The sequence below is a fragment of the Lacerta agilis genome, chromosome 4, assembly GCF_009819535.1.
Source record: "Lacerta agilis isolate rLacAgi1 chromosome 4, rLacAgi1.pri, whole genome shotgun sequence".
In the NCBI taxonomy this organism is placed as follows: Eukaryota; Metazoa; Chordata; class Lepidosauria; order Squamata; family Lacertidae; genus Lacerta; species Lacerta agilis.
In genome coordinates this window covers 53,563,459-53,587,276 of record NC_046315.1, presented here as the reverse complement: position 1 = coordinate 53,587,276, position 23,818 = coordinate 53,563,459, and the positions used below count along the sequence as shown (strand labels likewise).

At 42.2% G+C, this 23,818-nt stretch overlaps 1 protein-coding gene across 2 annotated transcripts in view; it reads left to right on the top strand.

Moving 5' to 3' along the window:
• Positions 1-17,664, top strand: part of PRDM15 (PR/SET domain 15) — a 35,811-nt gene extending 18,147 nt beyond the window's left edge. Inside the window, exons 11-24 of one of the 2 annotated variants that reach the window (XM_033147066.1) lie at positions 63-150; positions 926-1,093; positions 2,179-2,273; positions 3,500-3,631; positions 4,350-4,484; positions 5,696-5,859; positions 7,422-7,501; positions 8,317-8,436; positions 9,533-9,664; positions 10,974-11,060; positions 12,512-12,687; positions 13,301-13,381; positions 13,983-14,192; positions 16,601-17,664. In XM_033147066.1, coding sequence (XP_033002957.1) covers positions 63-150; positions 926-1,093; positions 2,179-2,273; positions 3,500-3,631; positions 4,350-4,484; positions 5,696-5,859; positions 7,422-7,501; positions 8,317-8,436; positions 9,533-9,664; positions 10,974-11,060; positions 12,512-12,687; positions 13,301-13,381; positions 13,983-14,192; positions 16,601-17,095 — 2,163 coding nt within the window. In that variant the 3' untranslated portion in view covers positions 17,096-17,664. The remainder of the gene's footprint in view (positions 1-62; positions 151-925; positions 1,094-2,178; positions 2,274-3,499; positions 3,632-4,349; positions 4,485-5,695; positions 5,860-7,421; positions 7,502-8,316; positions 8,437-9,532; positions 9,665-10,973; positions 11,061-12,511; positions 12,688-13,300; positions 13,382-13,982; positions 14,193-16,600) is intronic. The other variant, XM_033147067.1, reaches the window with a different exon arrangement.
• The last annotated feature ends 6,154 nt before the right edge of the window (positions 17,665-23,818 follow it).

The following is a 23,818-nucleotide window of genomic DNA, read 5'->3' as shown; positions in this document are numbered from 1 at the left end:
CTTCATATGTTTGGAGATATTTATTGTGGTTCCTTTTCTGTTTTCTACTTTTTAATCCTCAGGTTGACAATGAATACAGGTACAAGTGTGCTACATGTGAAAAAGCTTTTCGGATAGAGAGTGCGTTAGAATTCCACAACTGCAGAACAGGTATGATGATGATCAAACCACATTAGCTAAGTCACAAGAAATGGTCTAGAATTGTATTTATCTCGTAAGGAGGGAGTAATAGAAGTCATCTGGACATTCCGTTTTTATTGTTTATGCAGACAAAACTACAAACTGCTTTTTAAATACCTGGTATACATAAAATAACATTTTAAAACTATCAATCATGCGCAGATAAAATCAGCAAAACTGTAAAAGGAAGTATTCATAACAAGAGACATTGAGGATGGGATTCTTCTGCATATAAGACAGTTGTTCTATCACTGAACTGCAGCGCTTCCCATAATCACCATCAAATGTGTGTGCAGGGTGGAGTGCTGTATCAGTACAGTACAGTATCCAAATTATTGTAGGGAATCACTATGCTGATCCACCACATTGGCCCACCAAGGTGGCTCAGCACAGAACCATCTACATTGATAAGCATCAGTTATCTGGTAATATCCAAGTGGTGTCGCAACTGGCATGCCAGATACCATCTCCCACACTCGCTTCAGTCAGAAAGCTATAGCTGGTGGCATCGACACAAGCCACGGCAGACACTCTCACAGCAATGCCCTACTTTTGGAGACAAGGGCTTGCGATTAAAATGGGCAGTGTAGGATTAGACGAGAGGAAGCTGCTTGTTGGTTTTCAGAGATGGCCCCTGCTTGAGTTGTGCATCTGGATTCCACGGCTTATTCTTAGAAACAACTAAATCGTTAAAAAAACCACCCCGCTTTTATGAAATCTGCCCTTCTTCTCCTTTTTCATGCAGACGACAAGACCTTTCAGTGTGAGATGTGCTTCAGGTTTTTTTCCACAAACAGCAACCTCTCAAAACACAAAAAGAAACACGGGGACAAGAAATTTGCTTGCGAGATCTGCAACAAGTTGTTCTACCGGAAGGATGTCATGTTGGATCACCAAAGGAGGCACCTGGAAGGTAAGTACATTTGTGATGGATCTTCGTCCTGGACCTTTAATAATTTTTTTCCTTTCGCCTATGCAAGGGTGGCCAACTCCCAAGAGACTGCGATCTACTCACAGAGTTAAAAACTGGCAGTGATCTACCCCCTTTTTGGGGGTTCAGGTCAAAGTTGTTGAGTTTTTTCAGGGAAGAGGTAAAATGTTGAGCTTTTTGTACGGGAGCCACAGTTGTTCAGCTTCTTTGGGGGGGAGCCAATGATCTACCAGTGATCTACCGCAGACGTCCAGTGATCTACCAGTAGATCACGATCTACCTGTTGGACGTGCCTGGCCTATGGTAATCATTTAAAAATTTGACGGATGGCACACTAAGGCTGGTTCTTTTCTTCATTTGTGGTAATGAATCACTGGAATTGAGGATGAGAAGGCTTTGAACCATCCAAGTGTAGCTATTTGTCTGACAGGTATGATCTAAATTGTTCATTATTCAGGATGCGATTTAAGGGCTATTCACATGAAAAACTCTGGTATGTCCTTAAGTTGCATCTAGATATCTGAACCACAATAGCTGAACCATTGTGCTTGCTGTGGAAATACGGGGTTATAGTGTTGGACTATGACTAGGAAACCTGGGTTCAGATTCCCAGTCAACCAGAATAGCCTAACCTGCCTAGCATGATTGTTGTGAGAATAAAATGGCAGACGTCTTATTTGCTTATTTATTTATACTCCGCCTCTTTCCCTGACGGGACTCAAGGCAGCTCGCAGATTTAAAAAACCCAAGAACTGCTAAAAACATAGAAGAAGGTAGGATTGTTTTCGCCTCTTTGATCTCCTTGAATTGAAAAAAAATGAGATACAGATGCAATAAAAAAAAAATAGATGGCATGCATGGGACACAAATCATTTCACAACCAAGGTGCTACCTCTCAGCCCAATATCCATGTTTATGTGCAAACCTAAAATTAAGCAGCACTTCTTACGGACAGGATGTCATTTCAATGCGTCGCTGTATTGATTATGGTGTGGATTATTCATAGAAGTAGGAAGCATGGTTTATTCTTTGTTTGTTCTTTTTTTGGTGGGAACTGTTATCTGAAGGAGTGAGGCGTGTGAAAAGAGAGGACTTTGAGCACAGCACAGAGAACATGGTTCGCTACAAGAAAGAACCTTCTGGGTGCCCTGTTTGTGGAAAGGTAGGATTTTCCATTGGCTTACATTTGTGGAACTTTTTTTCTCAAACCACAGGCATACTCACATACATTTATTTATTTATTGTTGTGCTTTTAACACACAACAATTCAAAACGTGTTCTGACTGAGTTCCCAAAATCCATACAACTTTTTCAGTCTGTGTAACTGGCATGAGGTTAGCAGAGACGGCAAAGTCCACACAGAATAATGTGGCACAAGCAACTTGGTGACCTCCTTTCCTTTTTCTTGGATGCTTTTTGATGGGTGGTAGTTGAGAGAGAAGCAAAGCAGGGGAAGCTTCCACATGAGCATGGTCCTAGTGGTCTTCCCACAGTCAAAGTATCGTGAGAGATTATCTCGTTAAGTCCCATAGGTTGAGCTCCACCCCCCCCCAACCCAGCATGTGGAATGGTGTGCTGCTATTTAAGAAGCTCCAGCCCAAAGTCTCCTTGGACTTGCAGAACTAGATATGCAGTGCTTTGGGTTCTAACCTGTGGCTTGTTCAGCCATCTATTCATTGGTATTATGACCTTATTTGGTCAACTGCTGGCTATTAAGAACTTTGTTGTTAAGTTGGATGTCATTACTATGGAACGGAAGTGACCCTCCCTATTATTCCAGTGAAAAAAGTGTTGGACCCAGAGTTAAGATATGTGCAATGCAATCCTGTACATGTTTATTTGGGTATAAGTCCTAATTACCGGTAGTTCAATGTGGCTTATTCTCACATAAATATTCATAGGATTACTCGCTAGAACCAAATCCCTGCTAAGAGACGTCCTCAAGAAATGGTCTTTGTGCAAGGCTGCCGTGTCCTCGCCCCAGCCCTTTTCGGCATTAGTTCATAATATTCAAAGTGAAACTAATGGTCATCGTTAGGTTGTTATGAAAACAATCATAATAAAATGTTGTACAGTGCAATGCACATTAAAAGTGTTGTGAAAATGACAAAAAATAGGAAAACAGATTTAATAAAATCTTAAACTTTGAGTATAAGGATTTGAAAATGAAGTTATAGAGATCAACTGGAAAGCTTTGTGAGTAGTTCTGTATTAGAATTCAAAGTTTAATTGTTGGGCAGTTCTCGAGCTGGTTTAGTGAGGGAATAAGTTCTGTTCTTGAGTAATGTCACCTAACTTTAGTTCAAAGCAGGAACCACGGGTATTTTAGATCTCTCACGTGTGACAGGAAAACAGAATTCACCTGCTAACATCTTTCTTCCCCTTCAGGTATTTTCATGTAGGAGCAATATGAACAAACATCTCCTGACCCATGGAGATAAGAAATACACCTGTGAGATTTGTGGCCGCAAATTCTTCCGAGTAGATGTGCTCAGAGACCATATTCATGTTCATTTTAAGGTACAATGTTTAACAACCTTGACAGTGCTCAGTGTGGTGTGATTCAGAACTGGAGCTGAGTAGGGTTACGTAGAAGCTACCAAGGAGAACTGGGAAACCACTGTAAATAAGAGGAGCAGTGGTTTAGCAAGCGATAAAGGCTGAAGGCCAATTTGGAAATCCCAAGACCAACCATGTGGCGTTGGTTGCTTCAGCTTCCCTTAAGACTGAATGATGAGCCATATAATATATTAAGCAATAATATTCCCATTTAAAGATGTTGCTACAAGTATGCGATAATGTTTAGAATCGGAAAGGAGCTCAGTAGCGGACCGGGGGAAAGGGCCATTTCCCCCCTATCCTCTGTCAATTCAATACGACTAAGGCATAAAGAATAGTTAGCATCTGTTGAAAGAGGGGAAAGCATGCAGAAGATTCAGATTTAGTTTTTGAAAGGTTTGGTTTTTGACACTTAACAGGCAGCAAGGTGTAAGCAAGAAGGTGATATATTTCATTATTTAGTGATTTTGCACAAAGCTCAGGCATCTGAAAACAGGCAACAGAACAGCAAGCCATAATTTGTTTGTTTGTTATTTGTTATTAATTTAAATTCATCTGAGAAGCAAGTGAGGCTATTGTTTTTCCTTGTTTTGGAGGACTTAATAGAGACACGGTGGCTGTGTCTGCTTAGTGTTTTTGGTTAGATAGCATTTTGAGTTTGCACTTCCACTCTGTATAGGACATAGCAATCATGGATGACCACCAGAGAGAAGAGTTCATTGGCAAAATCGGAATATCTTCAGAGGAGAACGATGAAAACTCAGACGGAAGTGTGGATTCTGAGCCTCACAAGTATAGCTGCAAAAGGTGCCAGGTAGTTTTACTCCTTTCAAACATTTTGCGGTGGAAATGGGGTGGGAGAGCTGGGTTGCTAAAAGAAATGTCGAAAATAGTGAAAAGATGTTCAGCTGACCCAGAAATCGTGTGTCTTTTCTCGTGTGTTTGTGTATAAGGAGCTCTTGCACATGCAGTAGTAACATTCATTTCAGTGGCAGCAGGAGAGCTGAACATACACTTGAACATGTGCTGCCTCTGTTGAAATAATCAAGGTAGATGTTGCAAACTGGAAAGCTCCATGTGGGTATTAACAGCCTTTCTGTAAGAAATCACAGGGGCAGCTGTGTGTGGAGGCCGATGGAGACTCAGCTAATCAAGGGCCTTAAACCACAAGTATTGGCAGAAGAGAGAAATTCTTCTCTTATTCACACAGTATATGTTATTCAAATACATTTAACTTCAGGCAATGTTAGTTAAGCATTTTTAAAAGAAAAAAAGAAAAAAAATGAAAGTAGGTTTCCTTCCCTGTAAGGATATCATGATTTCATTTTTTTTAAAAAAATACCGCTCCATCTTTCTACATTGCTATGTTAAGTCCTGTCTGTTTGCATGTGAAATGTGAGATAGGCCACTGCCACTTCATTCCTGTCTTGTATAAACAGGAGCTGTCTGGTTGATTGTGGAAGAAAGGTGGCTGAAATTGTTAATAATATTAGTCTGGTTTCCAGCTCACCTCTTCCTCAGAGGTTTGTGTGAAATTTTGCTGAAACAAGCATCCAATTTCCTTTACATACCCTTTGTTGATAATTCTAGAAGTCCATAGCTAACAAATTGGCCGGCTAAATAAAACCTTATTCCATTGCCTATTCTGGACCTTTCCTTCAGTGTCTTTGGATCTGCAATCTTTGCCCCTTTATAGCTTCCATACCTCCCAGGTACAGTCTTTAGCTATCTTCTGCATGACCTATTATTCCCAGCCAAACTAGCAATAGTGCCTTCCCTTACAGAAATTGGACTGAAAATGGCTTTTACTCCCTTAGAAACCAAAGATCCTGAGCCATCATATAAACCGCACCAAACAGTGGTATAAGTCTTCAGTGCCACATGCAGAAATCAACACAGATATTGTGTCTGATTATTAGCTAGCCTTGTCGTTTATTTCAATGCTGCATTAGCTTGTGGTTACTATTTCCAAAGGTTGTCCACCTCTCCCCAGTGTGGTGCATTCACTGTTGTTTCATTCTTCAGTTGACGTTTGGCCGAGGAAAAGAATACCTGAAACATATTATGGAAGTTCACAAGGAGAAAGGCTATGGCTGTAGCATCTGCAACAGACGCTTTGCCTTGAAGGCAACTTACCATGCGCACATGGTCATTCATCGGGAGAACCTGCCAGACCCCAACGTGCAGAAGTAAGGAGATAAGTCTGACAAAACTAAATCAAGGATGCAGTCTTGCCAGAAGGGCATGGGAAAAATACATTGACTTCAGTGGAACCTACACATGAATTAGAGGCAGGACTGCAAGCAGAGAATGATTTCTTAGCAATGGTTGTGGAGCCTTAGCAAAGAAGATCAGTCAGAGACAGGCCTGAGGGAAATGGTGGACTGTGACAGTGGCCTACTTAAAGTGTGTTTACCTTGCAAAAGTAACTGAATAGTTTTGCACATGTGCTCCACAAGCAGCAGGTACTGTTTCCCCTTCTCTACCCTGTGGAGAGGGTGCAGTTTTGAAGTGTGATGCACTCCCAGGTTAATAATGACCATGGCAGCAAAAGAAGATGGGAAATGCTTGAATGTAGTTAGTGAAAGAATATTATGAGTGTGGAAGCACAATGTTCTGCTTCAGACAAGGTTTGTGTGTGTGGCAAGGGGGGGGAGATGAGAGATAGCGTTTCTAGGGCACATATGTCAACTTGACCATACTTTGGATTTGCCTCGGTTTATACAGCGAGAAGCTCAAGAAAGTGCTAAGACAGTGGGCATTGCATGGACTTAGCACTAAAGCAAAGTTTAGCATTAAGATAATGAGACACAAAAGGGAATAATGTAAAAGCTTTAAATTCTGTTTTAGACTGGATGACATAGCAAACTGTGGCCAAACTCAGATAAGCTGTTGCTAATCTTAACTATGGTTTGCTGTAACAAGCCAACTTCAAGTCACAATTTAAGAAGCTGACTTCTTAATACAGTTTAGCATTGGGATATAATGCTATAGTATGGTTAATCTTAAATAAAAGCTTCTGGTCTCCTTCTTGCTGGTGCACAATAGTGGGAGAGCATGCAAGCCCAAGGCTGACTGCTTTGTAACCCTAAACCATAGCATTATGTACCAATCAAGCCACTGTGTTTTTTTTAAAAAAGAAAGAGGGTGTGATGCTATTTAAATATTTCTAGATGGATAAGTCAATACAGTATTTTTTTATATACTTACAAGAAAAGTTTTTTTAAAAAAACTGTAAAGCCATGCACAACATTAAAAATCCTAAGCACCTGTAACACATTACAAGTGTTCACTTGTAATGCACAGAAATTTTAAAATTGCTATTCCTGAACCCATGAGCTAATGTAGGGACTATTGTCTAGCTAGAGCAGTGTTTTTCAACCTTTTTTGGGCAAAGGCACACTTGTTTCATGAAAAAAATCACGAGGCACACCACCATTAGAAAATGTTAAAAAATTTAACTCTGTGCCTATATTGACTATATATAAAGTAATTTTTCAATTTTTCCCACGGCACACCAGGCAACATCTCGCGGCACACTAGTGTGCCGCGGAACAGTGGTTGAAAAACACTGAGCTAGAGAGACAAATATAACTTGGTTTTCTACATCCCTCAAAGGTGTAGTGTTACTCTATTAATGAACTGTTTAAAATAATTTTCTTCTTCAAATAAAAGTACACCTTTGAGATCATAGATTTTCAATTAATTAGAAAAAAGGATGTCTCTAGCTGATTTTTATTTCCTATTTTAGATATATCCATCCATGTGAAATCTGTGGAAGGATTTTTAACAGCATAGGGAATTTAGAACGGCATAAACTTATTCATACAGGTAGACTCATTTTATTACTGTACTGTTATTTTAATAACAAATATTTCCTTGGGCTGTTTTTTTTAATTTCATAATTGAATCCTATTTATCGGGAACATAGATTGTGATGGGTTAATTCTGTGCTGAGAAAAAACTGCACTAAAAATTGCCCCAAAATAGCTTTTTTCTTGTGAGGGTGGGGGGATGTGGGGATGATTCATCAGCATACAGAAAGTGTCCATCATTACATTAGCTGCAGCTCATGAAGTCTATAGTACAAATGCAATTTGCTGAGCATTGTACAGTCCATTGTGCTTTGGGCGCATCTTCTCATATTCCCCTGGCCTCTCTTTATTGACTCTGTGCACTTGCTGTCCACCTGGCAAGGGGGAGTGATGAGCCTGCTAGTGCTTATCATGGAAACACACAGCTCTGTCTTGCGGGTAGACAAGTCAAATGGGATGTTATTTCTCTTTAGGAGAGGATGCATTTCTCATTCAGTTCTGTAGCCTCAAGACTCAGTGCAATTCACTGCATCTCTAATTTTGTAATTTGCCTCAGTCATTCTGATCATAGCTTTTACCCCCATCTGCCTCTTTGATTTGCATCTTCTTTCCGCAACTCTTTTTAGAGGCTCCTTTACAGCTTTCCATGTATCTTTTCTCTGTTTCTATCTCGTTCCACATCAGTTTGTAAAACCCTTTTATTTTGAGAGTGGGAGGGATGACTGCCGAAAGGGTTGACTTCGTTTTTACCTGAATGCAAAACCTAACGTTCCCCACCCCACCCCAGTCCCCTTCAAATAACAGTTTATTTTATTTTATTTTATTTTTAAGGTGTGAAAAATCATGCCTGTGAACAGTGCGGTAAGTCATTTGCAAGGAAGGACATGCTGAAAGAGCACATGAGAGTCCATGATAATATTCGAGAATATCTGTGTGCAGAATGTGGCAAAGGTATGAAATGTCCATTTATATACCTAAGTAAATGGTACATGGTAAAAAATGGTTATTTCAGAATATGAATCTACCTCGATAATCAGAGTGATTCCTTACAAATGACTGGAATCATTCTTTTTAGGTTTATACTGTACTCCTTTATACTTTATACTGTGGTTAAACCACAGAGCCTAGGGCTTGCTGATCAGAAGGTCGGCGGTTCAAATCCCCGCGATGGGGTGAGCTCCCGTTGATCGGTCCCAGCTCCTGCCAAACTAGCAGTTCGAAAGCATGAAGTGCAAGTAGATAAATAGGTACTGCCCCGGCGGGAAGGTAAACGGTGTTTCCGTGCTCTGCTCTGGTTCGCCAGAAGAGGCTTAGCCATGCTGGCCACATGACCCAGAAGCTGTACACTAGCTCCCTCAGCCAATAAAGCGAGATGAGCTCCACAACCCCAGAGTCGTCCGCGACTGGACCTAATGGTCAGGGGTCCCTTTACCTTTACCTTACTGTACTGATCAGGAATCTGGGGTGCTTAATGTTTGTTTAATTTTTCATGAGAAGTTGCTCTGTCGCAAAGCACATCTCATTACTGAGTTTTCCATATGTGTGCCCGGCTAATGTGGCACTGCAGGGTTGTGGGTACTGTAGTGGCTTTTTCTTCATTGGTTGTGAACATGCTTCATTAAGGACGTGAACGCTATACTGAGCCAGACCACTGCTCTGTCTAGCCCAGTACTTTCTACAATCACTGCCTTGCAGCAATTCTCCAGTGTTTCTGGTAGAGGACATTGCCAGCTGTATGTGGAAATGCCAGAGAACAGAACCTGGGATCTTTTCCGCACAAAGCTGACCCTCATAAATCAGGGCTGTTATAACTGCGCCTAAGATATAGCAGGAAATTTACCAGGAAATTTATTCCTTATAGGAGTACTGCAGCTTTTGGGTGAATTGTTTTCTGAAATAGACCCAGGCGTTCTCTTCAAGTTTCCTTAGAGGTGGCCATTGGCTTGGAACATTCTCATGCAGAGTCTTTTCCTTTGCATGCCTCTCGAGCAGAGGGTGTTGAAAGGGCTTCCCCACCATGTTTAAGCCTCGGCTTTATCCCTTACAGGCATGAAAACAAAACACGCCTTGCGGCACCACATGAAGCTTCACAAAGGGATAAAGGAGTACGAATGCATGGAGTGTCATCGGAAGTTTGCACAGAAAGTCAACATGCTGAAGCACTACAAAAGGCACACAGGTGAGCACCACGGAGAGGAGGAACTCCACAGCCCTTGCACAGGGCAAGATAAATTGCCTCAGAGTCAATGGGGCCTACTGACCTGCTGCTCTGTAATACAGTACAGTGACGTTAGTTACTTCTTACAGCACCAGTCTTATGCATGTGTCCCCAGGAGTAAGTAGCTGCAGCTACTTTGAAGGGTGCTGCTTGTTGCTGAAGAAGAGTGTGTCAGGTTGCAGTTTTACTTGCCCTAGACCCTTTATCAAATTTCCAGGTTCCTGTGGATGGTGTGCAAATGTGTATTACAGGCACACATATAGATGTTGATTGAGGTTAATACCATTAGCTCCCTTTTTAAAAAAAACAAAAAAACCACAAAATGTACCCAGGTAATTTTGTCCATAATATAGATAGGAAGCTACAGGAAGATGCCTGCATTTTTTTAAACATGTGAAGAGAGGGAAAACTCTTAGCACTTTCAAAAGGAAGAGCTGAAATCTTTGCTCTGAGGAGAACTGTGACTATGTAGTCTTTTGTCAATAAATTCCATTTTGCTTATTTCTACTTTTAAGGGCTCCTTGATTTCATGAATACAGTCATACCTTGGTTCTCAAATGGAATCCGTTCTGGAAGTCTATTCGACTTCCAAAATGTTTGATAACCAAGGCGTGGCTTCCAATTGGCTGCAGGAGCTTCCTGCACACAATCAGAAGCTACGTCGGACGTTTGGCTTCCAAAAAACATTCACAAACTGTAACACTTACTTCCGGGTTTGCAGCGTTCAGGAGCCAAAACGTTCGAGTCACAAGGCGTTCGAGAACCAAGGTACAACTGTATTAATAGCGCAGTTTTGAGGTTTTCTAGGTGTAGGTGGGACTCACAGACTTAAGTGATTGCGAGAGTCTCCAATTACAGCTTGTGTTGGTTTCTGGAGTGCAGCTTCTTCTTTCAGCCTGACTTGTGCCAAAGTCTATTTGTTCCATTTCATAAATTTTATACCCTGCTGGATTGTGGGAGTTCTAGCCTAGCAACATCTGGAGGGCGTCAGGTTCCTCACCTCTGTGCAAATGTTAAGACGTTTGAGGAACCAGATGGAGCCCTGCATAAATGCCAAAGAGTTAATAAGTCGTCGTCGTCCCCCAGCACTGCCTGGAATCTGCTCTCCATTTAGCATTTACTACACTGCTTAGCTTAGCAAACACCAGCATGACTTTGGGCCTAAAGGAACAATTAATTGGCCATTCCTTTTGTAGCACACAATTTCACATTTGCCATTAAGGAACTGTGGGTGATTATCATTTTGGTACTTAACCTAGTTTCTAATTAGCAGGAATCAAAGATTTCATGTGTGAGCTCTGTGGGAAGACGTTTAGCGAGAGGAATACAATGGAGACTCATAAGCTCATTCACACAGGTAATGTTTGGCTGGAACTCTAGGCCACTGGTTCTTAAAATTTCCTTTACAAAGATAAATGCTAAGACTCTAGCTCAGGGTTTCCTAAACTTGGGTCCCCATCTGTTTTGGGACTACAGTTTCCATCATCCCTGACCACTGGTCCTGCTAGCTAGGGATGATGGGAGTTGTAGTCCAGAAACAGCGGAAGACCCAAGTTTGGGAAACCCTGTTCTAGATTTTGCACTTACAGTGTACCCCCAGTGGCATGCAGAGTGCATAGCCCTGAATCTAACCTCTCTTTTATAGAAGGCTGAAAAATAGAAATGTTTTTAAGGTAGTTTGGTTAGTATACTGTAAGAAACGTACCTACAGTTATATATTTCCCTTGACGCACTAACAGCTGCCTGACATCCATATCAGTGTCATATCCATATTAGTCTGTTGCAGCAAAAACACTTGAGTCGCTTAGCACCTTTCACAAATCTATTATCTAATTATTGTCCACTAGAGTTGGCTTCATCAGGTGCATTGAGCACTATCCTAACTTGGCAGTTATGAATGCACATGTGCGGCAGATGTTTGGTGCTGAAGTCAGAGGGAAGTGCAGTGAAAAAGAACACATTAAGCTGTCTCATTAAACGTGTGTGCAAAATCATTCCAATGACCATTCACAAAGCAGTGTGGATGATGTAATGCAAAACATTCAGGCATTGGTAATCTGACCAATTTTTAAAAACCTGTTATCTTGATTCAGGCCACACCTTATAAGAACTGAACTTTCTGATACCTCGTAATTCACACTGGAGCTTCTCTGTGAAGCTTCCTTTGAATATAATTGTAACAGTCCGTATTGGTGCATTTCAGTTCCCTCTGATCTCATTGCTTACTATTCCACCCTGCCCTGCCCCAACAAAACCATGTGTACATATATCTGCCGACTTGGGATAAGCCTTAATACATCTGATGGGGTGGTCTCTAGTCCATGAAAATTTATGCCATAATAAACCTGTTAGTCTTGAAGGTGCCACAAGACTTCTTTTGTTTCATTCATATGACAGCAAGTCTAAAAAAACCTCTCATGTCAATTATTTGACATAATTCAGACTTTGAGTTGAACCACGTTCCCTCATCTGCAGCAAACCACATTGGTTCAGTGCTGTCAGGTTTGCTTAGGTTAGTAGTATCAGATCCTGTCAGCCCCTGATCTCAGAAGGCAAATGCAGCATGATTGTTGTCTCCAGATGCCCAAATGTCACATTTCCATGGAATTCATCACTCTGCTTTAACTTCCAGTCCATCCTAGTTAGTATGTAAGTGTCTCCCAATTATACAAATATAAAATACTTCCTCCAGGTTCCATACCATATAACTCCTTAAAAAATGGAAAACCTGTAGATGAAATGTTGAAATATTAAGATGGCGTACTTGAAAATTAATGCTCAACTTCTTGTTTTACTTGCTACTACTAGTGGGAAAGCAATGGACATGCTCAGTGTGTGATAAAAAGTACGTCACAGAGTACATGCTTCAGAAGCACATTCAGCTAACTCATGATAAGGTAGAAGCACAGAGTTGTCAGCTCTGTGGGACAAAGGTTTCCACCAGAGCTTCAATGAGTCGTCACATGAGGCGAAAACATCCAGAGGTGAGTTTGATGACAGATTAAGAGTTTGTTATTTTTGCTGACTTCCTGGGGAGATGCATCCTTGCTCTGAATTTTAAATTTTTGTGCAGCTTTGTTTTGACGGCTGCCAACACTTGCTTTTCACATCTTAGGAATGTGAATTCTTAATACAGCACACGCCACTTATTGATTGTTTGGGGCAGAAAACAGAACTTGTAGCCCTAACACTGGTGTGTTCCTTTAAAATGCTAAAAACTGCGCACAGATAAGACAGTCCAGTCCCAATCCAGAGGTTGACATTTAGAAGGCATAACATAAGTAGAAAAGGGGATGGGGAAGGATGAGGAACACAAGTTCAGGGTTCCTTATGTAGTTCATACAATGACCAGATTGAATGGAAAACATTCAGAAGGACCCAAAAGGTAGCTAGCCTTAGTTGAGCTGATAGAGTGACTAGCCAGATTTGAATGGCTGTATAAAATGTAATATAAAATATGCATACATATATGATACAAAACATAATCTAAAACAAACCAATCTGCCTGTTACATATAAGCATAACTGTTCCTTATACACAATTGCAGGGTAATACTACTATAAATATATATTCCTTAATATAAATATTGTTTTCCAGGTGCTTTCAGTTAGAATTGATGACTTGGAGCAGCTCTCAGAAACCACAACTGTTGATGCTTCATCTATAGGAATTGTACAGGTAAAGTGCAAGTGTAGCCTAATATTAACTCTTTTGTTACCTTCAGCCCTTTGGGGGGCATTCAAAGTACCCATGTGCCAGCTCCACCACCACCCCAAGTATCCCCACATGTGCCAGCTTCATTGCATTTAGTGGGAAAGGTGTGAAGGGAGATTCCAAGAACATTCAGCTGAATGCGCTCAGAAGCCTTCAGGAAAAGGTTTCCCACCCTTGGACTTAAGCCCACTTTATCAGGTGCATGAAATGTTGTTCTCAGTTGCCAGATACACATCAGTACAGAGGGGGAAATGAACAAGGGTACTGGAAGGCTTTGAAATGCAAGAGGTACAGCCTGACATTTCTGTGTAAAGCTCAAATCTATACAAAATAAGTACACTGACCAGTCACAACATCAGGAATAGCACAAATCTTCCTGCCTTTGCTGCACTAATAAACACGTGTAGCATGAAAGGAAACCATAGTCTCTGTTGAGTCCTCAACAAATCAAATCAAACTTACTAATTTTTTTTGTTTAACTCAGCAGTTTTGAACAGGAATTTCTCCTGTTGTTGAAGTGTTGAATTCAGTGACATTGTGCTTTCGTTGAAAACTCCCCTTACAGTCAGACTTAGCCCTGGAACCAGGAGAGTTACCGGAAGGCAAGCATATGAAGGCTCATAAACGTGGTCATAAACGAAAGCATAAGCCCGATGAAGAGGAAGAAACCCAAGTGCCTGAGGATTCTGCCTTCAGTGAATACACAGAGAAAGAAGTGGAATTCACAGGGAATGTGGGGGATGAGACCAATTCAGCTGTGCAAAGCATTCAGCAGGTGAGTGCCCTTTACCAAGGAATCAGGAGAAGGTGATAATTACAAAAAAGTGGCTTTATATCCTAGGAATATTAAAAGGTATTTTAATGTATGTATGGAATTTTTTAGTAGGAGAATTTGTGGAAAGCTCACCAGCATAATATGCAGGGGAGAGGAAAGAAGAGGTCCCTGGTGGCTGAAATCCCCTGAAAATTCATTATGCCTCTGTATGCAGAGTCTGTCGGTTGCTAAATTCATTTCTATGTGAGCAAATATTAGATTGTGTTCTGGGGGTGTCTGCTAAGGCACCATTTAGATCAAACATCTCGCATGGTGCAAACACTGATTACCTCATTGTTGACATTGGGGAGGAATAGTAGGAATTGTAACAGCCTGTGTTGGTCAGTAGGAATGAACACAACCAGTAGCCTGGGAAATCCAGGCCCCTCTTCTTGGGTTTGTAAGGTTGCCATACGTCCAGATTTTCCCAGTCACGTCCGGGAATCAGACAGCATTTAGGTGTCCGGGGGGATTTTTTTGCGAAATTGGCAAAATGTCCGAGAAAACCTGGGCGTATGGCAAGGGGGGGGGGTCATTCTGTTTTTTTTTTTTTTTAATCATTTAAAAATCACCCAAAGCCCCAAAACCTATGGCAGCCATATTGTTTTGCCCTGCTGTCAGCATAGCGTTGCTCATCTCTTGGCCAGGTAACTATGACCAACTTAGCTTGATGGTGAGATACAAGCGAAGTATTTTGTTCTGAAAAGTACAGTGGTACCTCTGGTTACGTACTTAATTTGTTCTGGAGGTCCGTTCTTGACCTGAAATCATTCTTAACCTGAAGCACCACTTTAGCTAATGGGGCCTCCCTCTGCCGCTGCCTGATTTCTGTTCTTATCCTGAAGCAAAGTTCTTAACCTGAGGTACTATTTCTGGGTTAGCGGAGTCTGTAACCCGAAGCGTCTGTAACCCGAAGTACCACTGTAATTTCAATTTCAAAACATACTAGAGATTTACTATTGCAATGGGAGGGGATCAGAAATACCATCACCACATGACTGGAAATACCAGAGTTAAAGAAATCCAGATTTTTCTAATCTGAGAGAATTTTGCCCTCAATTTGGGGAACTCAACTGAAAGTATTGGCTGAATCACCAGTAGTGGTGATCACCTTTGATGGAAATTAATTTAATGATGATGATGATGATGATGATGATGATGATGATGATAATTTATTGTTATTATTACTAATTATTATTAATTATTTATACCCCACCCATCTGGCTGGGTTTCCCCAGCCACTCTGGGCGGCTTCCAACAGGATATTAAAAATTGAATAAAACATCAAACATTAAAAACTTCTCTAAATAGGGCTGCCTTCAGATGTCTTCTAAAAGTCAGATAGTTTTTTATTTCCTTGACATCTGATGGGAGGGCGTTCCACAGGGCAGGCACCACTATGTATGATCTAAATCCACGAAGTGCACTAATTTATCACTGTTTGCTTTCAACCCTGTAATGTGACAACAGATATCGTATGAGGGGTGGAAGGAAGACCTTCTGCTACAGCCTTCCCCAACTTTGTGCCCTTCATATGTTTTGGACCACAGCACCCATCAGATGTGGCCATTGGCCATGCAGGCTGGGCTGATGAGAGCTGCAGTCCAAAGTATCCGGTGGCCACCAGCTTAGGGGGAAAGCTATTCTGTTTATAGTGGGGTAGGAGAACTGAAAATAATGACAATATATTTCACATCTTGCAAATAATGGTATCAGATACCACATGGGTGGAGTCCAAAAAACCCAGGACACAATTTTCCACAGCCGTCTAGCTGCTATGGTGGCTCATTTATCAGAATTAATGTATTTAGCATCAACTCTGGAAGGGTATACTCGATTCTGACCAAACTAAGCCTCCTGGAGCTAGAAAAGGCCTGTTCTCGTGTTGCCAACTGCCAGGCCTCCCATGGAGGAGACACACGAAGAAGTCCTGAGGCGATGATCACAGAGTCTGGGTTGGTTTATATGATACACTCATTCCCACCATGCCATTGACAGGCAAAAAAGAAAGGTAGTGAAGTTGACTGTCCCTCACAGCATGCATTTCCAGTGCCAGTGTGGTATAGTGGTTAAGAGCGGTGGACTCGTAATCTGGTGAACCGGGTTCGCGTCTCCGCTCCTCCACATGCAGCTGCTGGGTGGGCTAGTCACACTTCTTTGAATTCTCTCAGCCCCACTCACCTCACAGAGTGTTTGTTGTGGGGGAGGAGGGGGAAGGAGAACGTTAGCCGCTTTGAGACTCCTTAGGGTAGTGATAAAGCGGGATATCAAATCCAAACTCTTCTTCTTCTACTACTTCTTCTAACAGTTGCTTTAAAAACGATTGCTACAGATAAATCTGAATTTTTCAATTCTCTCTCTTTTTTCAGGTGGTGGTGACTCTGGGAGACGCAAATGTCACAGCCCCTTCTAGCTCTGTTGGCCTGACCAATATTAGTGTTACCCCTATCACTACACCAGCTGGAACCCAGTTTACAAACCTGCAACCTGTGGCTGTGGGCCACCTGGCCACTCCCGAGCGCCAGTTGCAGCTAGACAATTCCATCCTCACCGTGACGTTCGATACAGTCACCGGTTCCGCCATGTTGCATGGCAACCGCCAAAATGATATCCAAATACAGTCGCAGCCTGAGCCGGCAAACCCTCAGTCGGTCGCCCATTTTATAAACCTGACTACTCTGGTGAACTCCATCGCTCCATTAGGGAGCCAGATATCGGAACAGCATCCCTTAACGTGGAGGGCGGTGCCTCAAACGGATGCCCTTCAAACGCAGGCCCAGCCCACACAGCAGCAGCAGGCAGGGCAGCAACAGGTTCAAACAGAACAGCAGCAGCAGCAGCAGCAGCAGATGTACAGCTACTAACTTATACTTGAAAGGAGACACCAAACTGTGAAGGGGCTTGTAGGAGCCCATGGGACACATACACCGAAGAATCGATTGCTGGAAACCAAACAGAGGTGGGGGGAAGAGCACATGCAATGAGGGCATGCTGATGTCGGCCCAACAGCTTGAAAGGCAGAGGCCTTGAGAGTCGCTACCAACGCCAGCCCTGCTCAAAATACGGGGTGAAATCAGCTGCTGGGAATAGTGAGAAGTCTGAAGCCTTGGGGGTTGTGGTACATTTGGCAAGGAGACAGGGAAATAAGAAATAGTAAACACAACAGCAGTATCCTCTAAAACCGTACAGCAAGAGCGTTTAAGTGTAACGGTCGCACTGAGTTAAGTTGCGGCTAACTTGGCAGCGGGATGTAAGGATGTAATTGAGCAAATATTTTTGTTTTCCTTAGACCATTCCTGTATCTAATGGACAAAAATAAGTCGGTGGGGATAGTCCGTGATGTGAAATGTGCCTCATTTCATGAATCATTTCCATGTTGGTGATGGAGAATCCACTTTACCAATAAGACAGCTTGGGTTGTCACCTGGGGGGGGGGGGGGGATAGCCAGTCTGATGTTAGAGCAACATTTATGGTCTTCTGTTTAGTAAAATTAAAACTTGAATCAAGCTTGTTGTGGACTAAACACGTAATGTGATAATAGAATCATTTACAGAACTGCTTGTTGATTAAATATTACATTTAGCTAATAGATCTGAAGGAGCAGTTCTTCCCATTGAAACTGACGTTGCCAATTAGTCTTCTATCATGTCATAAATATTCGGGAGTCGTTCGATATTACCCTTTGCACTTCACACTGTATTCTTGGTGGATATTTACAAATTAAGGGGCACTTTTTAAAGTGATCTCATGTATCTTTTCATTATTTTCTTCATAATAACTGATACATGATTTTGCTCGGGGGAAATCTGAAATGCACAGCAACAAATATAATACCAATTGTAGGTTATGTTGACCACAAGGAGGCAGCCTAGACTAAAGCTAATGAAAATCACTTGCTTTGATTAAGTTAGGTAGTTATAGAGCTGTTGTGTCATCTGTTCAGGCAGAAGAGGATGTGTTTTGTTTTGCATCTGTATACAATGTATCTGCCATATCATGTGTTTAAATACAAATTCAATCTTCATTTTATTACGGAATGACTTAAAGAGCGTACCATCAGAAAATAAAGGAGGAGCCCAGCAGTAGACAAAGAAGAGAATGAAAAAGCATTTCTTTTGCCTTTGCCTTTGTGAACAACTGTTCTAGCTAAGCGATAAAGGAAAAATAAGATTTGACAATTGACTGATGATTTCCTCACAGTTCCATTTGCTCTAAACTGTATGCCATTATTTACAGGAAGCTTTTCTAACCTTCCAGTACACATCATAGGAACAAGTTGCATGTTAAGGTTGTGTACATATGGGACCTGCGAAAAAGATATTGCAGTTTGGAGTGCCCTTGGGTGCCAGCCACTGATGTTCTTTCCCAGGAGACTTCACTGCATACCCTTAAGTTTTCCATCCCGCTGCCTGCCAACAGCATTCTGTGCCTTCTGAGCATGCTCAGTCCTCACCGAGCTGTTTTTCAGACCCGCTTTTAATTTTGTACTTTTGGAAATCTTGGGGTTCCCCAAAGCCTGCTGATGCATGGATGGTGCCACTTTGGTCCTGGGTTCAGTCTCCAGCAGATGGGCCTGGGAATTTCCCCTGTCTGAGACCCTGGAGAGATCCCATCCAGTTTAGACATTATTGGGCTAGGCCGCTAGGAGGATCAATGGTGTGACTCAGTTAAAGGCAGCCGCCTCTCTTCCTGTGCTTTAGTATGTAGCAGTACTGGGGAACCTGTGACCTTCCAGATGTTGTACTACAACACCCATCTGCCCTGACAACTGCCCAGGCTAGCTGGGGGCTGATGGGAGTTAAACTGCAGCAGCATCTGGAGGGGCACTGCTGGTATACAGGATTTCTAGTCAAAATTGCAGTTCAAATGGTTGGCCAACCCCCTACCTTCCATCTTCATTTCCTCCATTCATGGCTAGTGTGCAAAGTTGAAAGCTTCACAGACACAGCATGATACACAACAGTCTCGTTTTGCTTGGGCATCTGCCAGTCTGCCTTCAGAAACTGGGGGCGGGGCGGGGGGGGGTGTTGCTCATCACAGGCCTCCAAATTTGTTTCATCTATTGGGATCCTGGCTGATCCTACATCACCACTGTCTCTCAGGAGTATAGGCACAGCATGCCTTCCAGGTGATTGTGCCTTTTCTGTCTTCCCTTGCCCGTTGGCCTGCTGACCCTCTCATATTCTTGCTACCTGATTAGGTCATATCATGCTGTATGGTGTACATTAAATCAGGAGGCTATTGCTTCAAATAGCAACCTACAAATTAACAACCACATGACACAACTGCAACACTTCGTATTTATTTAGCACATAGTACAATTAATAAAGAAGATCTCAGTAATGGTTACAACTATCCTATATGCTAAGCTGGCATTATCATTTATCGTATACAGATGTGCCTAAGGCCATTTTGGAAATTCATGCCTGATTAGGGATTTGAATTCGGTAACGGAGATTCTTAACTATCATCTGTACTTGGAACCAAAGCATCATCCAAGCTGTGGTGTAGTGGTTAGAATGTTGGGCTAGGGCCTGGGAGACTAGGGTTCAAGTCCCTGCTCAGCCATGAAGCTCACTGGATGACCTTGGGCCAGGCACTTGCCTCTCAGCCTTACCTACTTCACAGGGTTCTCATGAGGATATAATGGGGGGGGGGGGGAGAAGAATGACGTATGCCATCATGAGCTCCTTGGAAGAAATTTGGGATATGAATGTAATAAAGAAATAATAAACAAATGCTTAGGAATGGGAAACTAAGGAAAGCAGTGTCTTCTCTCTATTAGTACAGACAACATTGCTTATAGCCACTTGATAATGATTTACTCCTAATCACCTGGTGGTATTAACCAGATAATGTGCTTATTCAAATAGTTTCATGCACACCGTGGAAAGTTACAAACTGGTATATATGATCAAGTATTTTAAGAGCTCCAAAGCCACAGGTAATACCTTGATTAGGACAAAGTAAAATGCCAAGCAAATTTACGATGATTTAGTTAGCCCTAGTAAAGGTATTACCTTACTATGACTGAGATTCCCCCCACCCATGGACCAGCACAGTTGTCTCCAGTAAGTACTCCCAGTTAGCTAAATACTGCAAACTCCCTGTTTTTTTTCCAAAAGCCAAGGCATGCACCCCCTACTTTCAAAATTTTCATATCTCTGGTAGTTTTGTTTGTTATATGAATAGTGCCCCTGCCCACCTGGGTGGGTTACGCGGACTCCATGGGGTCTTTGGACCACCAGTTGGGAACCACTGCTTTAAAGAGTCATCAGAGAGAAATTCCTGGGCGGGTATCCAATGAAATAGTTCCATTAACACAATGGCTGCACAACAGGACTCCCCCTCCCTCAACCCCCAACCCATGATCTCCCCAAATCTGCTTTGGAGGGTTGAAGTAGCCCACAGAACAGATTTAAGTGGTGCACAAGGAGAAGGAAAGGAGGTTCTGTTGCACAGCCAGATGTCCCTATGGCAACAGAACTACCTCATTGGATACTGCCCCTTAGGTGCAAGAAAATACTCGAAGATGTTTCCCCTGACAGATGCCTTTCCCAGCTTTCATGTAAAATCCTGACATAGAGGTTTGTTTTGTTTTGTTTTGTTTTGTTTTAGGAAATGGTTATCAGCAGATAGAAGTCTATGAACAAAGAACAATGAGTTTGTTGTTGTTCAGTCGTTCAGTCGTGTCCGACTCTTCGTGACCCCATGGACCAGAGCACGCCAGGAACGCCTATCCTTCACTGCCTCCCGCAGTTTGGCCAAACTCATGTTAGTAGCTTCGAGAATACTGTCCAACCATCTCATCCTTTGTCGTCCCCTTCTCCTTGTGCCCTCCATCTTTCCCAACATCAGGGTCTTTTCCAGGGAGTCTTCTCTTCTCATGAGGTGGCCAAAGTACTGGAGCCTCAACTTCAGGATCTGTCCTTCTAGTGAGCACTCAGGGCTGATTTCTTTAAGAATGGATAGGTTTGATCTTCTTGCAGTCCATGGGACTCTCAAGAGTCTCCTCCAGCACCATCTGTTCCAGCTTCTGCAAAAAAAAAACATATAGAAGATAATACCAAGAGGGGCTGAAGTTTCGCTGCCAAACAATGATATCTAAGTACAGGCATTGTGTTCTGTAGTTAGTCGTCTTGATAAGCACAGGTTTGAGATGGGTCATCAGAGAGGTGCAGGTCCTTCCTCATGATTACATCAGGAGGTAATGCAGTCACAAATCACTTCACTTTCCACTGTACTACTTAAGCTTTCTCGTTCCTCCTCAAGCCCTTTTTCTGAGGCACCCTAATGCATACTGTGAACTGAACTAACATTTTTCCTCTCTTTTGATCAGCTTGCTCCTAGGGAGCCCACAAGTCAACATGTCCTTAATGTTACTTCACAAAAGGAACCTTGTAAACTTTTAATTATGGAGGCTCATTATTCCAAACTTCGAGTATCATTGGGATAGTGGCCCTCACAATTTGATATTGATACAGCTAAATGTCAGCTTTAATTTGCATTTTAAATTTATTTTTTATTTTAAAATATGCAGTGCTACGGCTTATTATCTGCCAAGTCTGTGTATACACTACACTTTCATTTCAAGCTCTTCCTCTTTGAATTAGATATATATGGGGTCACCAAAAAGTTATAAGTACTTAGGGCCTCTAAAGGTCCTAATTTGGCCCTGATTCCTGCTGTTGCACTTCCAACAATTTCAACTTAGAAGATAAACCTATGTCTGGGCTGTACAGTGTGTAGAGTCAGCAGCTCCTGCAACTTTTAATATTGATAAAGAAGATGGTTCCTCTTCTGTGTAGCTATTAAAATATATAGGAGTTCTGTCCTCTTTTTCATCTAGCTACCCTAGCTGAGCTCCCTCCCAGCGTCAAGCTTTTAGAATTTCCACTGGTATTGCCCACACACATCCAAGCATATCTGAACTAAATGTGATGCCATCGTTTTCTTCCATTTCAACAAAATGTCCATACCGCTCGGTTTTAAGAAAACCTCTAAGTGGCTTACAAATCACCAAAACAAAATATTAAAATTTTACTTCCCATTTGCACAGCAAGTATCACCCCACATGTAGGTATCAAGGCTAACTATGAAAAAAAAGCCTGCTTGTGATCTCAGAGCCAGCTGCTTATGTGGAACTAATGAAGAAAATAGCTATATGCAGGAGAGCATGAGTCATGCAAGAAACACTCCGCTTCGTTGTTTTATGGCGTATGAAGTCAAGATCTGCTAATTTTAGCCCTAACCCTGCAAGTTTTAAAGACGATCCTGTCTGCACGAAGGAGGTGGAATCTAGCCCAATGAGCAATGATAAACTTGTGTCCATGTGTACTAATGCAAGTTAAAACTACTTACAGAACCAGAAGAAAGAATGGGAAACTTGCTCCTGGGGGCAAATATATCTTATCTTCACTCCCTCTCCTCCCTCTTCTGCTATTTTCCCATGCTATGAACACAGATCTCAACATGCTCACATTTTTCCTGCGGGCATAAGCTTACTTTCGTGGTTATTTGAATGAGAAAAATGGACTTAAAGAGACTGAAAATTTCCAGAAGCAAAAAAAAAAAAAAGATGTGTAATGAGTGGGTTCCTGGTATGAGAATCTCTGTGTGGTGGAATCTCTTACTCTCTGGCATGTAATAAAGAAATATTTCTGGCAGCAGATAGGCAGCCAAGTAACCAGCAAATGACTTCCTGAGACATTTCAGCATACTCAGAAAAGTGTGATCATATGATTGCTGAGTGTGTCCATGGGGCCATAGGATAGGGTGGATATCCCTGCTCTGTCTGCAAATAGCCAGTGTGCCAGAAAGAGATGGAGGGGGGCTTTGGGTCCAGCAGATCCAAATACCTCCTTTTCACCTGACATGTCCCTAGAATTGGTGGCGGGGAGGGCAATATTTTTATTCTTTCTGCCATTGTAACTAATGGGAGGTGAATGTCTGTAAGCCAAAGGAAAGTCACAAATACTCTCAGTCCTGCTTCTGCCCATGCCAGGAAAAGGTGTCAGAGGAGCAGCCATGTTAGCTCAAAACAACAACAAATACTCTTGTGGCAGCTTAAAAACTTAACAGGCTCTTTGTATTACTTTTCACTAATAAGTACAGTATTCTTACTTTATTTGGTTATTTATTTATGACCAAATAATATCACAAGAAGCAAAGAAATAACAATGTTGGTGTCTTCTTTTTCTGTCATTCTCATTGGTCGTAGAAACATTTAGGGCTGTCTGATTCACGCAATACAATTCTGTGGTCATATACCAGGGTTGGCATCAGTGTGTGGCATTCTTGGGGAGCTGGCAGGGCCCACTGTTGATGCCTAGCACTCCAAGCAGCACCAGACAACTTGGTCCAACCAATTTTTACATTTCCCACAATGTCCCCAACCTGGTGTCATTCTGAAGCATTGTGGGAATTCAGCAGGGTTACTGGACCCAGCTGCTCAGTGCCACTTGGAACAGTGCCAGGTAAGCCCACCAGGGCCAACTGATGGAGGAGAGGACACTTTGCCTAGACTCCCGCATATCTAGACCTGGCCTTGTTGTAAATGTTGCCTGCACGTGCCCATATGTGTACC